A 13320-nucleotide genomic window follows, 5' to 3' on the forward strand; every position below is an offset into this window, starting at 1 on the left:
TGTCACTCAGAGAAGACCTCAGGGCCTGTCCCCTTCCTTTCTGTGACCCACAGCCAGCAGGTGATGGAGATGAAATTCATTTTGGGAGCTCCCTCCAGGGCAGGAAGGAGAGCAGTGAAAATGGCAGGAGGTTGCAGGAAGGACTGGGGAAAGACACGGAGAAATTGGGCTGCTTATAGAATCAGAGAATCCCAGAATAGTTTGGGTTGGAAGGGAGCTTAGAGTTCATCCCAATCCACCCCCTGCCATGGGCAGGGACACTTTCCACTATTCCAGGGTGCTCCAAGCCCCATCTGACCTGGCCTTGGACACTGCCAGGGATGGGACAGCCACAGCTTCTCTGGACAACCTGTTCAAATGCTCTGCTGTGAAACGGCAGCACAGATGGTGCCTGCACCTCTCACTGTTTGGGGCTGTTTGAAGCCTCCACTGATGGAGGGATTCTCTTCATGCTCAGGAGAGACTCTCAAACTCCCCTGAGGAATATATTTATATGCAGATCTCTGGAGAGTGAGCAGCACTTGCCTCCAGCACTTCTGTGTCCAGTTCCCGGGTGGAGGAGGTGCAGGGATGCTCCCTGCCGGCACTCTCACCTCTGCTCCTCCCTTTCCCTGCTCAGATGTGCCGCTGGAGCTGTCGGACACGTCCCTGCTGAGCAGCGTGGCCGAGGCCCGGCAGCTGGTGGATGCCGCCTACAAGCGCACACGGGAGCGGTGAGAGCCGGGCTGGGTGTAGCACGTCCCCTGTCCCTGTACCTTGTCCCCTGTCCCTGTCCCCTGTCCTCTGTCTTCCCCCGCGTCTCCTTCTCCCCTCAGCACAGGGACAGCGGGACTCTGGGAGCACAGCGGGCTGTCATTCAGCTTTTGTCTGCTCACTCTGATTTTACACCAGTCTGTCGGGTCACTGGGAGCTATGACTTCCTCCATCTCGGTTTTCAAAGAATCACAGAATCTTGGACTGGTTTGGGTTGGAAAGCTCATCTTGTTCCAGCCCCTGCCATGGACAGGGACACCTTCCACTATCTCAGGGTGCTCCAAGCCCCATCCAGCCTGGCCTTGGACACTTCCAGCTCCTCTTGGCACCTTGTGCCAGGGCATCCCACCTTCAAGCTGCACCTGATGCTATTGCTGGGCTCCGTTGCACCCCTCAGGCTGCTCTGAGCAGGAGCCCTGAGTTGAGACCAGCACAGGCTCCTGCTTATTTCCAGTGATTCCCTCCTGTGGATGCAGCAAACAGCTGGATGCTGCAGTGAGGACATTTTGTGGGACTCCCAGCCATGCTTTGGGAGTGTCCAGCTTCCTACCAGCCCATACCTGTCCTCTGCCAGCAGCCACAATCTGAATCCCCTCCCTGGTATGGGGACTCCTCCAGCAGAGAGGAGGCTCCAGCAGCTTTAGGACAGGGTGGCCTGGAGACATTTGAGGCCTCCGGACAGCGAGAGATACTGATGATCTGGATAACAGCTGAGCAAGGTTTGCCTCATAGATGTTATTTGCTTGCTGGCAGGTGGAGCTGGGCAGTTTCAGGTACTCCCTTCCTGCAAATCTCTCTGCTGCTCTGTGGAGGGTGCTAGGAGCAGCCCTGGCCTCTCCCAGTGACTCTCTTCAGCAGTTCAGACTTAGGACATGCCATGCCTGATGTTCAGGTGTACAACTGCAGCATCCCTGCCCCTGCTCCATTTCAGATTTTGGTTTCCTGTCCCTTGCAGCATAAAGAAGAACCTGCAGAACAATGCCTTGACCCCAGCAGAACTCCTGAGGTATTTCAAGCAGCCAGTGGGGGGGACACGAGTGGCTGTCCGGGCAGCAGATTATCTGCAGACCACCCTGAGCCTGCTCAAAGAGAAGCTGCAATGGGCTGTGAGGGGGGACTTCAACATCACAGGTAGGATCCCCATCTCCTGGGAGGAAGGCAGAGGAGGAAGACAGGGCTTGGTCACTGGGGCTTGGGAGGAGCAAAGGAAAGGGGGTTGTGTTGGGCTGTGACAAATCTTTCCTGTGTGGCTGCAGTGAAGCAAAGCTGAGTTATTTTTCTGTGCTCTTTTTCCATCTTAAATATTATTTGGGGGTTTTTCAGTTAGTGACGGTTTTGTGCACTTCCCTGGTTCCTTCTGCTGTATGGAGGTTCATGTTCCAATGGGTCAAAGCTTGGAGAGCTTTGGTAGATATTCTGCTGCTTGAGTAGGGAATGAGCAAACCCAGAGATGACTCCCAGCAGCTTGGCCCCAAGGAGGGCAGTTCTTCAGCCAGACGTCAGACAGCACTGAAGTCACATCACAGACACAACACCGTCCAAACAGAGAATGGGGAGATGTGAGAGGACATTTCAGCATGTGTCTGGAGGAGCAATGTCCTCTGAGATGGAGTCAGGCAAGGCCAGGCTGCTGAAAGGAGGCAAATCAGGGCCAGTGAAAGGAACAGCTCAGGGACACACAAGGAGGACTCCTGCCCTATACATATGAACTCAGGGGGATCATGGAATGGTTGGGGTGGGAAGGGACCTTAAAGCCCATCCAGTGCCACCCCTGCCATGGGCAGGGACACCTTCCACTGTCCCAGGCTGCTCCAAGCCTCATCCAGCCTGGCCTCAAACACTTTACCAACATTACAGTAAAGCACTGGCAGGATAAGGCACATCATGGGATGCTCTGGCTTTGCTCCGGGACAGGATGAGTTGGAAGGTGATGGCAGAACTGGCTGTGCAGAGCTCCAGCCTCTCCATCCAGGACTGATGCTCCAGTACCATTAGAGAGCCTTGCAAGGGCCACCTGGCTGCCACCTCTCGCCTACCTTAAAAAGCCCAGTGGCTTTTTAAACGATGCTGTGACCCAGACTGTTGGTGGCAGCAGTGACCAGGAAACCTCAGAGGGCTGGGATGTAGATTGAGCAGTAAGAGCCAAGAAGGAGCATCTTCCCTGTGGAGACAGACTGGGAGAGCTGGGGGTCAGCCTGGAGAAGAGAAAGCTCTAGGGAGACACCAGAGCCCCTTCCAGTGCCTAAAAGGGCTTATAAAAAATAGGGAGGGACTTTTTACATGGACAGATAGTGACAGGAAAAGAGGGAATGGTTTTAAACTAAAAGATGAGAGATTTGGATTATATGTTAGGAGGAAATTGCTGGCTGGGAGTGTGCTGAGGCCTTGGCAGAGGTTGTCCAGAGAAGCTGTGGCTGCCCTTGGAAGTGTCCAAGGCCAGGCTGGAGCAACTTGGGAAGGTGTCCCTACCCTTGGCAGGGGGGTTGGAGCAAGATGGTCTTTAAGGTCTCTCCAACCCAAACCATTCCATGATTCTGTGATTCTGTTACTTTTCTTGTTAAACTCTGCCACTTAGCTTCCCTACGAAGGGAAATGTGCACAGCAAAACACAATGCCCTTGGTGAGCCCAGCCACAGGATGGTTCTTTTCCAGGCAGGTCCCAGCAGGGGCGACGCACACTGGGAGCTTCTTCCAAGGGGAAAAACTTGTAACAGCCCCTAGGATAGCTGTGACTGCATTTTATGGTGGAGATAAAAGGGAGAGGAGGGGAAGTGCCAATACTAGAAAACCATTCTGCTGCTGCATTTATAATCACATTATTTATAATGTGATTATAAATAAGATCTGACCATAGCTTTGCTGAGTTTGATGCTTTCCAAACCAGCAAAAGCATCTGCTGCTCAAAGAGCATCTTCAGTATGTCTTTGAGCAGGAAGAGTTAAATGACAGCACATTGTGGTTGTGCAGATGATGCTAGGTACAGGAAAACCTGTACCTGAAAACCTGAGCAAACCCAGCAGGGCCAGTGTGTTCCTACATGGCTTTTTTTCTCCCTTATTCCCTGCCAGACTTGCTGACTCCAGCTCAGGTGGAGGTGATTTTCAAGGCCACTGGATGTGACCAGCAGGATAAGAAAATAAATTGTCCATCTTCTAGCTACAGAACCATTACTGGAGAGTGCAACAACAGGTGAGGGGCTATGTCAGCAGGAGGATGGATGGATGGATGGATGGATGGATGGATGGATGGATGGATGGATGGATGGATGGATGGATGGGACAGGATGTGACGGATGGGAGAGGAGGAGAAGAAATGGACTCAAGTTGCACCAGGGAAGGCTTAGGTTGGACATCAAGAGGAATTTCTTCCTGGAAAGGGTGGTCAGGAATTGGAATTTCCCAAGGGGCCGGTGGAGTCCCCATTCCTGGAGGTGTCCAAGGAAGGCCTGCATGTGGCACTCAGTCATCTGGGCTGGTAGGTTAACCTAAATTATTCTATGGATGGATGTTGAGCATCCTCCATAAGTAGAACTAGACCCACTTCCACAGGGATGATTCACACAGGAACTTTGTTTTAGAGTTTCACACTCCAAGTATTTCCTAGTAATGTGTGGAGCTGTTAATTCCAGTCCTGTTTGGAAGGTTCCTGGTGTTGTACCTGAACCAGCTCTTTGCCAAAACAGGAGGAGCTCCATGTTGGGGACAGACTTTTTGTCTGGCCCTGCCCCTTGGCAGGGTCTCCAAGGGTTTCCTGACATAAATCCATACTGGTCATGATCTAGCCTTGCCCCACACTGTGTGGGAGGAAATCTGAGCATATAGGCTGTGAGAGCACCTCCTGCACGTCCAATGGCTGGAATGGGGCATGTGGGAGACAAGGGAAATTGCTGAGCATGAGGTGTTTCATAGGGACAGTTCAGAAACATTGGCTGTAAAAGCAGAGCTGGGAAGCTCCTGGGAGCAGCTGAGGCAGAGGAAGGAGCTCAGACAGCTCTTCCTGCTCCAGGATGCTTTAGCCTTTAGGGGATTGTATAAGAACAAAGGCGAGAGACCTTCCTGCCTTCTTCCACTTCAGGGGAGGATGTGGGCTCTGGGATAAGGACAGGTCCATTACCTGATCCAGACCCGAGGCCCTGGGGAAGGTGGGCTCAGCTCTGCTCTGTTTCTCCACTGCCTGGGGCAGAGCTGCACCCTCTGTGGGTGAGGCCACCACAGAACACACTTTGGACATGCACTCCAAAGAAAGAATGTTAGTACTCTGATTAAGGTTTTAATGGTGCATTTGTCCTGCTTTAGGGCAAATTTGGGAGAGAACCTCCAAAGGGGTTTCCTCTGGAAAGGAGATTCAAGTGGCCCCTCCCCCAACCAGTTCGGGAAAATATTTCCTTGGAGAAAAGTGGAAAAAAACTTTATTTAACAGGCAAAGCATTCACCAGCACAAAAGATGAACAATATTAAACAATAAAATCTCTTGGTGCTCCAAAGGAGATGACAAACTCAGAGCAGTCCCTCCCCGGTGCAGCTCGGCTCTCTCAGGCTCTGATCGGCCCCTCCGGCCTGGAAAAGCCGCGGCCCAGGCCCGGCCCGGCGGCCACAGGCCGAGCTGCCCGTGCTCTGCCGGTGTTCAGGCCAGAGCAGGTTTGAACAGCTCCAAGGAAAAGAAAAACCACAGTCCAGGGAACTTCTCTGCCTCAGCTAGCTAAAAACCAACTAAAAAGCGAAGGAGAGCTCTGTCTTGCTGTCTCTCCATGCTGCAGACTGAAAACAAACCGTGCTTCTTCCTCCCCCCACTTTGCTCTCAGAACCGATCTTAAAGGTGCACAATTTATTTCTGGGCTAAACAGATTAATGGGGATACGAGCACCATAAAGTCACTCTAGGATATCTAATCAAACTACAATCATAGAATCACAGAATTGTTTGCGTTGGAAGTGATTTTGAAAAGGTTTAAAGGTCATCTAGTCCAACCCCCTGCAATGGGCAGGGACATCTTCATTAATGACCTTCAAAAAAATCACCCAGCACAGTAACCTCAAGTCCAAATCCCCCAATTTATGTTCAAGACCATAGGTAATTCCATTCCAAGGCTTTTCCCCTTTTCCATGGTGTTCAGCTTCCAACTTTGTTTTCCAGCCACAGTCTGAGGGCCTTTTTTCAGGCTGGATGGCATCAGGGGCACCTGTGTTCTTGCCTGGGAGAAGCTGAGAGTTGGGGCAGATTATTAAATGTCTTTTCCAACCTTAACAATTCTGTTATTATCGTTGTTGTTGTTATTAATCCTGAGGTTTGCTGATAGCACCAAACCTATGGAGCTGCAGCAGTTCCCCAACCATGGTGTGCTCCCATTCCAAGGTCCATGTTTCTCCATATCCACAAGCTCTTGGCTCCAACTGTTTGCTGTTTTTCCATTGCCTCTAACAGGAGGAATCCATCCCTAGGAGCTTCCAACAGAGCCCTGGCCAGGTGGCTGCCAGCAGAGTATGAGGATGGTGTGTCCGTGCCCCGTGGGTGGACAGAAGGAAAGCGTTTCTCTGGATTTCCCCTTCCACTGGTAAAGTTTGTAACAGTCTCAGAACACAGTGTCAGGTCTAGGGATTGTCAGTTCTAGTACAGACTGCAGGCATCAAAGGGCTCATCCACTAGTTGGAATTGTAGATCAAGTTGGAGGGGCTTAAATTCACCAGCTGCAGGTTGATGGTCTGAGAATATCCAGGGGGATCTATTAGGAATGTTTTCTAAGTCCCCTGCCTTCAGGAAAAGCAAAGGAAAATTAATCTGATTGCTGCAGAATCACAGGAAGAATACAGAATGACACAATGTGTTATTTTAAATTGAATGCATTGGTTGCAAATTACTTTACTTACCTTTTTTTATTTTGTCTGTGGCAGTTGTTTTCTGAAAAGCAATTATGCCAGGGGATAAAGTGAGCCATATTCCCCAGAGGGAATCTCAGAACAAAAAATGTATGACCAGAAATGCTATATGTGCTATGTGGGGGACCCTGGGTGGGTGAAGTGCAGGGTTGTGGCTCTCGTGGCACCTGGATGTGAGCAGGGACACTGTGAGGTGGCTTCTGGTCACTTGAGCGTGGTGCAATAACAGCTCTGATGAGAAGCTGGGGTTGTGTTCATGGATTTCTTGTACTTCCTAACCTTCCTCCACAGCACTGTGTCCACTTTTTCAGTAGTAATATATGGAGGTGGGGGAACTATGATTGCTGAGGAAGGGATGAGAAGGGAGGAGGACTTCAAGATAATTTTCAGAAATTACCTGTGGCTATTTTTTCTACAGTTCTATTTAAAAAAAGATCTTTTAGAATTTGTTTTGTCTCTCTTTCGCAGGCTTGCTTAGCTATTTCCCTAAGTCCATCAAGGGACAGTCTTGGCCTGGAGGCTCAGAATCCTGCCTAGAGCCAGAGCAGCACTGTGCTCAGCAAAGGGCACTTGGGGATGGTGACACCTTCCTGCACAGACAGATTTGGGTTTTGGGTTTTTTTTGTTGGCAAAGCACAAAAAGTGGCTGGGGAATTTTTGCTGGTGACCCTGCAACCGGGTGCACCCATTCACATATGTAATTTCCCACCAATGTGTTTTGCTTCCACCCCTGCAGGTCCGACAAGTGTCCAACGAGATCGTCCGCTTCCCCCCGGAGCAGCTGCGGATGGACCAGCAGAGATCCCTCATGTTCATGCAGTGGGGCCAGTTTATTGACCACGACCTGGATTTCAGCCCAGAAACCCCAGCCAGAGTCCCCTTTGGTGGTGGAACAGACTGTGACACCAGCTGTGCCAAGAAGCCTCCCTGCTTTCCCATCCAGGTACAGGCAGCCTCCTACTTCCAGGGGAGGAAGGAAGAGGGCATCTGCTTTCTGACCAGTAGATGTGGGTGGCTCTCACAATCCTTGGCCATGTAGGAATATCCTCCCAGAACAGGCCAAGGAGGTCAGAGCACTCTGTGTGGTGGCAGTGCTGTGTTCCAGGAGCGGTCCCTGGGTTCAGGCACAGGCACAGACTTTGCCAGGTTTCCAGGCATTTGGCCATCTCCCTCAGCAATGTGTTTTTTCTTTGGGGCTGTTGTGCAAAGGAGCACGAGTGTTGCCTGGAAAACAGGAAATGGCACAGACAGGCACTGGGGAGAAGGAAAATCCATAGGACATAAGTGCTCTTTGCACGGGACAAGGGAGTGCTGAGATCTCTCAGGTTTGCCTGCGACATTATCAGGAGTTAGATCCTGGTCCCTGCTCCAGGAGATCACAGAATCACAGAATCATTGGGTTGGAAAAGCCCTCCAGGATCATCCAGTCCAAGCTGTGCCCAGTCCCCACCTTGTCCCCAGCCCAGAGCAATGAGTGCCACGTCCAGGCCTTCCTTGGACTCCTCCAGGGATGGGGATTCCTAACCTCCCTGGGCAGCCCCTGGCAATGCCTGAGCACCTTTTCTATGGGGAAATTCCTCCTGATGTCCACCCTTAGCCTCCCCTGGCCCAGCCTGAGGTCATTCCCTCTCTTTCTGTCCCTGTTCTCTGGGAGCAGAGCTCGACCCCCCTGGCCGTCCCCTCCTGTCAGAAGTTGTGCAGAGCAAGAAGGTTCCCCCTGAGCCTCCTTTTCTCCAAATCATGTCCATCTCCCTACTGCAGCCCTGCTCTCTCACCTTTGAAATTCTGCTGCAGCTCTGGCTCCTACATGTCCTCCTAAATCTTCTCAAGAAAAATTATGATGGGATAGAACATCACTGAGTGTTTCACTGACATACATTTGAGAGTGCTGGAAGGAAAGGTCACAAATTCTGGACGACAATTCTCTGTGGTGTAGATATGGAGATAAGAAAACTGAGCGTTCAAGATGTAATCCAATATATTTATTTTCAGGAGAAATACTTTAGGAATCCATAGGACTTTAGGCTCCAGGCTGTTTGGGACTTGGACTCCTAAAGCAGCATCTCTGCTGTCAATCTGACTCTTCATCTCAAGATTTACGCTGGAGGCTTATGCCCTGTGAGAGGCCTCCTGCCTAACTCCATCTCCTGAGCCATTGATGAATTTTCCTTTTCTCTATCTGCAGATCCCACCCAACGACCCCCGAATCACCAACAGGAGGGATTGCCTCCCTTTCTTCCGCTCAGCTGCCGCCTGCGCGCGGGGCAGGGTGGTGCGGGAGCAGATCAACGCGCTGACCTCGTTCCTGGACGGCAGCGTCGTGTACGGCAGCGAGGTGGCCGTGGCCGAGCGGCTGCGGGACCGGAGCAGCCAGAGGGGCCTCCTGGCTGTCAACCACAACTTCACGGACAGGGGCAGGGCGTACATGCCTTTTGGTCCAATGAGGAAGGAGCCCTGCCTCAAGGCCAGCGGGGCAGCTCGAATCCCTTGTTTTCTTGCAGGTGAGTTGGGTGCTTGCACCCCAAACCCGTAATCTGGAGCAGACAATTCCACCAGCTGCAGCTCACTTCTTTAGTTTTTTGATTTTCTTATTTAAACAGAAAATGGAATGGGGCAAACCATGAAAGACTGAGACAGGCTGTGCTAGGTAGGAGGAAGTTCTTTACCCTCTCCAAGTTTTGTTTGTGAGGATAAACCTGGAGTGAAGGTGTCTCGTCCATGCTCAGCAACTCTGGAGCAGGGCGCAGAGTGACTTAGGAACCAGTGCCATGGTAGAGTCAAGCAGGCACAGCAATGGCAGCCTGGCCTGGAGGCAATGGCTGGTCTGTACTTGTCCTTCCATGGCTGTCTCCATCCCAGCGGGATGGGAACAGATGTGTAACTACTGTGCTGGGTCACAGCAGGAAATGTTTGCATGTCCCTGCTGCACTGTGAGAGGAGCTCAGATCCCAGCTGGAATGAGGATGAGGCCAATACCAGACCAAGGTGGCCTTTTAAGGTGTGTTCCCACCACTGTGAAGGCTGAGGAAGTACTGGGAGTACTTTCCACAAACATGTGGGACCCCAGAGATGGATACTTCTGATATACCTCATGAATTAGTGTCTCCCTGGCCTATTTCTTTTGGAGAGCAGGACTTCCCAGCTGGCTCCTGCTGGTACCAGGCTGCTTGTGGAAGTGCTGGAGAAAGCTTAAGGGCACAACAGATCTCATCAGCTGTGGAGCTGCTTTCTATTCCCTTGACCGGTTTCATATGTGGCTGAAGTTCCTCTGAACATCCCAGTAGTCCTTGGAATCCATCAGCTCTCTCCTTTAAAGCTCATGGTGTCTCAAGCTCTCTCCAGGCTCTCACAGCATTCCACCTGTCCCATGTGTTACGCCAGGTCTTCACCTGCTCCCCCAGTTCTGTGCAGGTCTCTCCTTGGTGAGGACCATGCAGGCTCTGTGGCCAAAGGCAGGTGCCCTGTGAGAAGCAGAGCGGGCAGGAGTATCAGATAACTTCCCAGGAGGGGCCTCTGGCCCCTGTGGACTCTCAGCAAGGAGCAGTTCCTGTTCCATGGCTGGAACAGACCATCAATTCTTTTATAGTCATCAGTTCAGGCTGCTTCGGAAGCGCCTTTGAAAATTCAGTGTCTTATTTGTGACTTTTCCGGTCCCTGTGAACTGGGGGAGTTTTACATGTGCAGTTGCCTCCCAGGGTTCAACATTTCCTCCCAGAGCTCTGTTGGAAGCTCTGGCTGGATGCATTCTGCTCAGGGAAAGCTCACAGTGCTGCATTTGTTCCTCCTTCCGCAGTCCTTCACAGGCAGCCTTTGAGAGTGGATGAAAAAGGCTCTGTGCCAAGTGCAGGAGCAAATCCCTCTATTTGCTGTGGGACAAGGGGACTAAATACAACATATTTACTTTTGTCTGAGTGCTTGCCTATGCTCTCATCACCTGCTTGCTCTTGCGTTTCCTGCCCCAGATGTTTGAAGAAGGATTTGCTATTTTATTGTGATGCTGTTTGTTATTTATTCCTCCAAGTTGACTCATTTTTATTTTCCTTGTACTCCCCAGAGAGCCTGTTTGTGACTGTCACCTTGCTTTGGCCACAGTTTCAACTTGTTTGAAGGAGACCTGCTGAGTTTCAGAGCTTCCTTAGCCATCTTGACTTCCCTTTGCCCATTTGTATTTTTCTCTCAAGCTGTGAGACCAAACATCTCTGATATGGGAGGCTGGAGAACACCTAGTTGTATTTAACTTTTTAAGTTAATGCTCCCAGCCCTTCACTGAAACTTTCCCCACCTCTCTGTGAGTCTCAGCAGAGCTGGGACAGCACCTGGCTTTTGCTGACCCAGCAGAAAGTGAGCTTTTGCCTGGTGCTGTCCAATCCTTCGTTTCCCTCTTCTCCTCTGTGTTTCTTACCCACTTTCTTCACAACACAAATATTGAGACATCTAAAAATTCCTCTGTGTGTGCTTCCCAATGTGACTTTCCCACTCCAGTGTCGTGTGTGCCCCTCCCAGGTGACACCCGTGCCAGTGAGATGCTGGAGCTGGCCTGCATGCACACACTCTTTGTGCGGGAGCACAACCGCCTGGCTGGAAAGCTGAGGCGCCTCAATCCTCACTGGAATGATGAGAGGCTCTACCAGGAGGCACGAAAGATCCTGGGAGCCATGATCCAGGTACCAGCCACCATCCCACCTGTCCTGGCTCTGCGTGCAGTCTCACAGGGTTCATATGTTGGATTTTACTAGTGCAGGATGGCTAAAGGGTGCAGGATCCTGGGGTGAAAGGACCAAATTCTTTCCTCCAGCCCCTTTTGATCAAAGCAAAATCACACAGAGATACCTGAAATGACGAGCACAGAGGGGTCCCCCTGAATGTACCTCTACTGTTAAATTTACAAAGTGCTTGATGAGGTTTTTAATGGCACATTTTTGTTTCAGAAACAGACAGAAAAGTTAGAGGAAAAGCTTTTCTAACTGGTGTTTTGTACCTGATAAAAATGTTACTGGAAATTTGGATTAAAATTCCTTGGGTTGTGAATCCCCTCCTCTCAAAGATTCCCTGCCCATGGCAGGGATTGATCTTAAAGGTCCCTTCCAACCCACACCATTCTTAGATTCTATGAAGAAGCCCCAGGTGCTGGTGGAGCCAATCATGGTGTCTCCTTGGGATGGGGCTGCACCCTTTGGCCACCCCACACAAGCTTGACTAGCTTGACACACTACCCCAGACTTGACACTGAATGGGATCCTGGGGTCACACAAGCACCTCTGTGATTGGGAGGGACCTCCCAAAGTCTCTTGTCCAGCCTCCAATTTGGAGTAGGAATGGCCTCAAAGCCAGATGAGGTTTTACAGTTGGCAGAAAAGCCTGGATCCTATGAGAGAAAGGGACATGGGGTTCCCAAAGGCACTGCACCTCCTTTGAAGCCTGTCTTCTGAGCTGGTTTAACAAAAATAAAAAGCAGGAATATCAAAATGTTTATGTTTTTATGCTGTCAATTTAAATGTTATTGTATTGTTGAAAAAACATGCTGGGCAAGGCAAACACTCAAAAGATTGCAGAAAAAGCAGCATCTCCATCATTGTGTTTACATTAATGGTTTCATGCAGTATTCAGACAATTAATCCATTTTCTCCTACTGACACAGAATTTGATTTTTCTTTTTTAAAATATATTGTGCTGCCTCCTCAATATCCCAGAGAGACATGAGAGCAGGCCTGGAAATCTCTTCTGTGGGAGGATGCAGGGAGCTGCCCGTGGGTGGAGCTACCCCCATTATCTGCTGATGTTATCTTTGCTATCTGAGGCACGAAGGGTGCAGTTCTGCCTGTCTGATGGGAGTGGTGCGGTGACAAGGAGCCAATATTTGGGAGGATTTGGCAGGCTTTTATCTTCACAAAATCACAGAACCAATTAGATTAGAAAAGACTCCTGAGATCATTGAGTCCAACCTATTATTATGTTGCTCTGACCTGCCAGAGTGTTGTGGCAGAGAGAGCATGAAAATCAACTTTGCTTCCACAGCAACTGATGGCCAAGACATTAACAGTTCACCCTTTCCTTGCTTCCCCATAGATCATAACCTACAGGGACTACCTGCCTCTCCTGTTGGGATGCAGGTTCCACAGGCTCATTCCTCGCTACCGGGGCTACAACGAGTCTGTGGATTCTCGGATATCCAATGTCTTCACCTTGGCTTTTCGCTTTGCTCATGCCTCAGTCCCTCCAACCGTTGGCCGCTTAGATGAATATTACAGACCCATAACTCCTGAAATTCAGCTCAGAACCTCCTTCTTTGCTGTCTGGAGAATCATTCAAGAAGGTAAATCCTTTTCTGCAGTGTGGGCTTATTTCATTCATCCTTTCTGCCCTCTCTGGATGAACTCCTGCTTCAGCCAAATTTAAAAGCATTTTGTGTTCAATGTACTAAATGGCCTTTACTACCAGCCAGAGTTGTCCCAACAGAGCTGTCCCCTGTAGACAAGGGCAGCCCATCTTGTTCCAAAATGGCCTGATCACTTAATTGCTGTGGCCTCCAAGAACATTATTCAAAGCATTTTCTTCTTAATTCTTTGAGTGCAGGGAAATTGATTCTCATGTAGTAGAAGCTCATAGTTAAATATGAGCTGTGCTCACCTCTCTGGGGCCTCTTAGCCACACACTGTCCTCTGTGCCCTGCTCATATGTCCCTGCTTCAGGTGGAA

At 50.3% G+C, this 13320-nt stretch overlaps 1 protein-coding gene across 6 annotated transcripts in view; it reads left to right on the forward strand.

The window, feature by feature from the left end:
• The window catches only part of LOC135283621 (eosinophil peroxidase-like), a 32630-nt gene that overhangs the window by 5888 nt on the left and 13422 nt on the right, over window positions 1-13320 (forward strand). For 3 of the 6 annotated variants that reach the window (XM_064394600.1, XM_064394599.1, XM_064394598.1), the window contains exons 3-10: window positions 620-713; window positions 1709-1884; window positions 3822-3942; window positions 6174-6303; window positions 7362-7568; window positions 8811-9126; window positions 11129-11289; window positions 12692-12938. In XM_064394600.1, coding sequence (XP_064250670.1) covers window positions 620-713; window positions 1709-1884; window positions 3822-3942; window positions 6174-6303; window positions 7362-7568; window positions 8811-9126; window positions 11129-11289; window positions 12692-12938 — 1452 coding nt within the window. The remainder of the gene's footprint in view (window positions 1-619; window positions 714-1708; window positions 1885-3821; window positions 3943-6173; window positions 6304-7361; window positions 7569-8810; window positions 9127-11128; window positions 11290-12691; window positions 12939-13320) is intronic. The other 3 variants (XM_064394602.1, XM_064394603.1, XM_064394601.1) reach the window with 2 other exon arrangements.

The sequence above is a fragment of the Passer domesticus genome, chromosome 19, assembly GCF_036417665.1.
Source record: "Passer domesticus isolate bPasDom1 chromosome 19, bPasDom1.hap1, whole genome shotgun sequence".
NCBI classification, from domain to species: Eukaryota; Metazoa; Chordata; class Aves; order Passeriformes; family Passeridae; genus Passer; species Passer domesticus.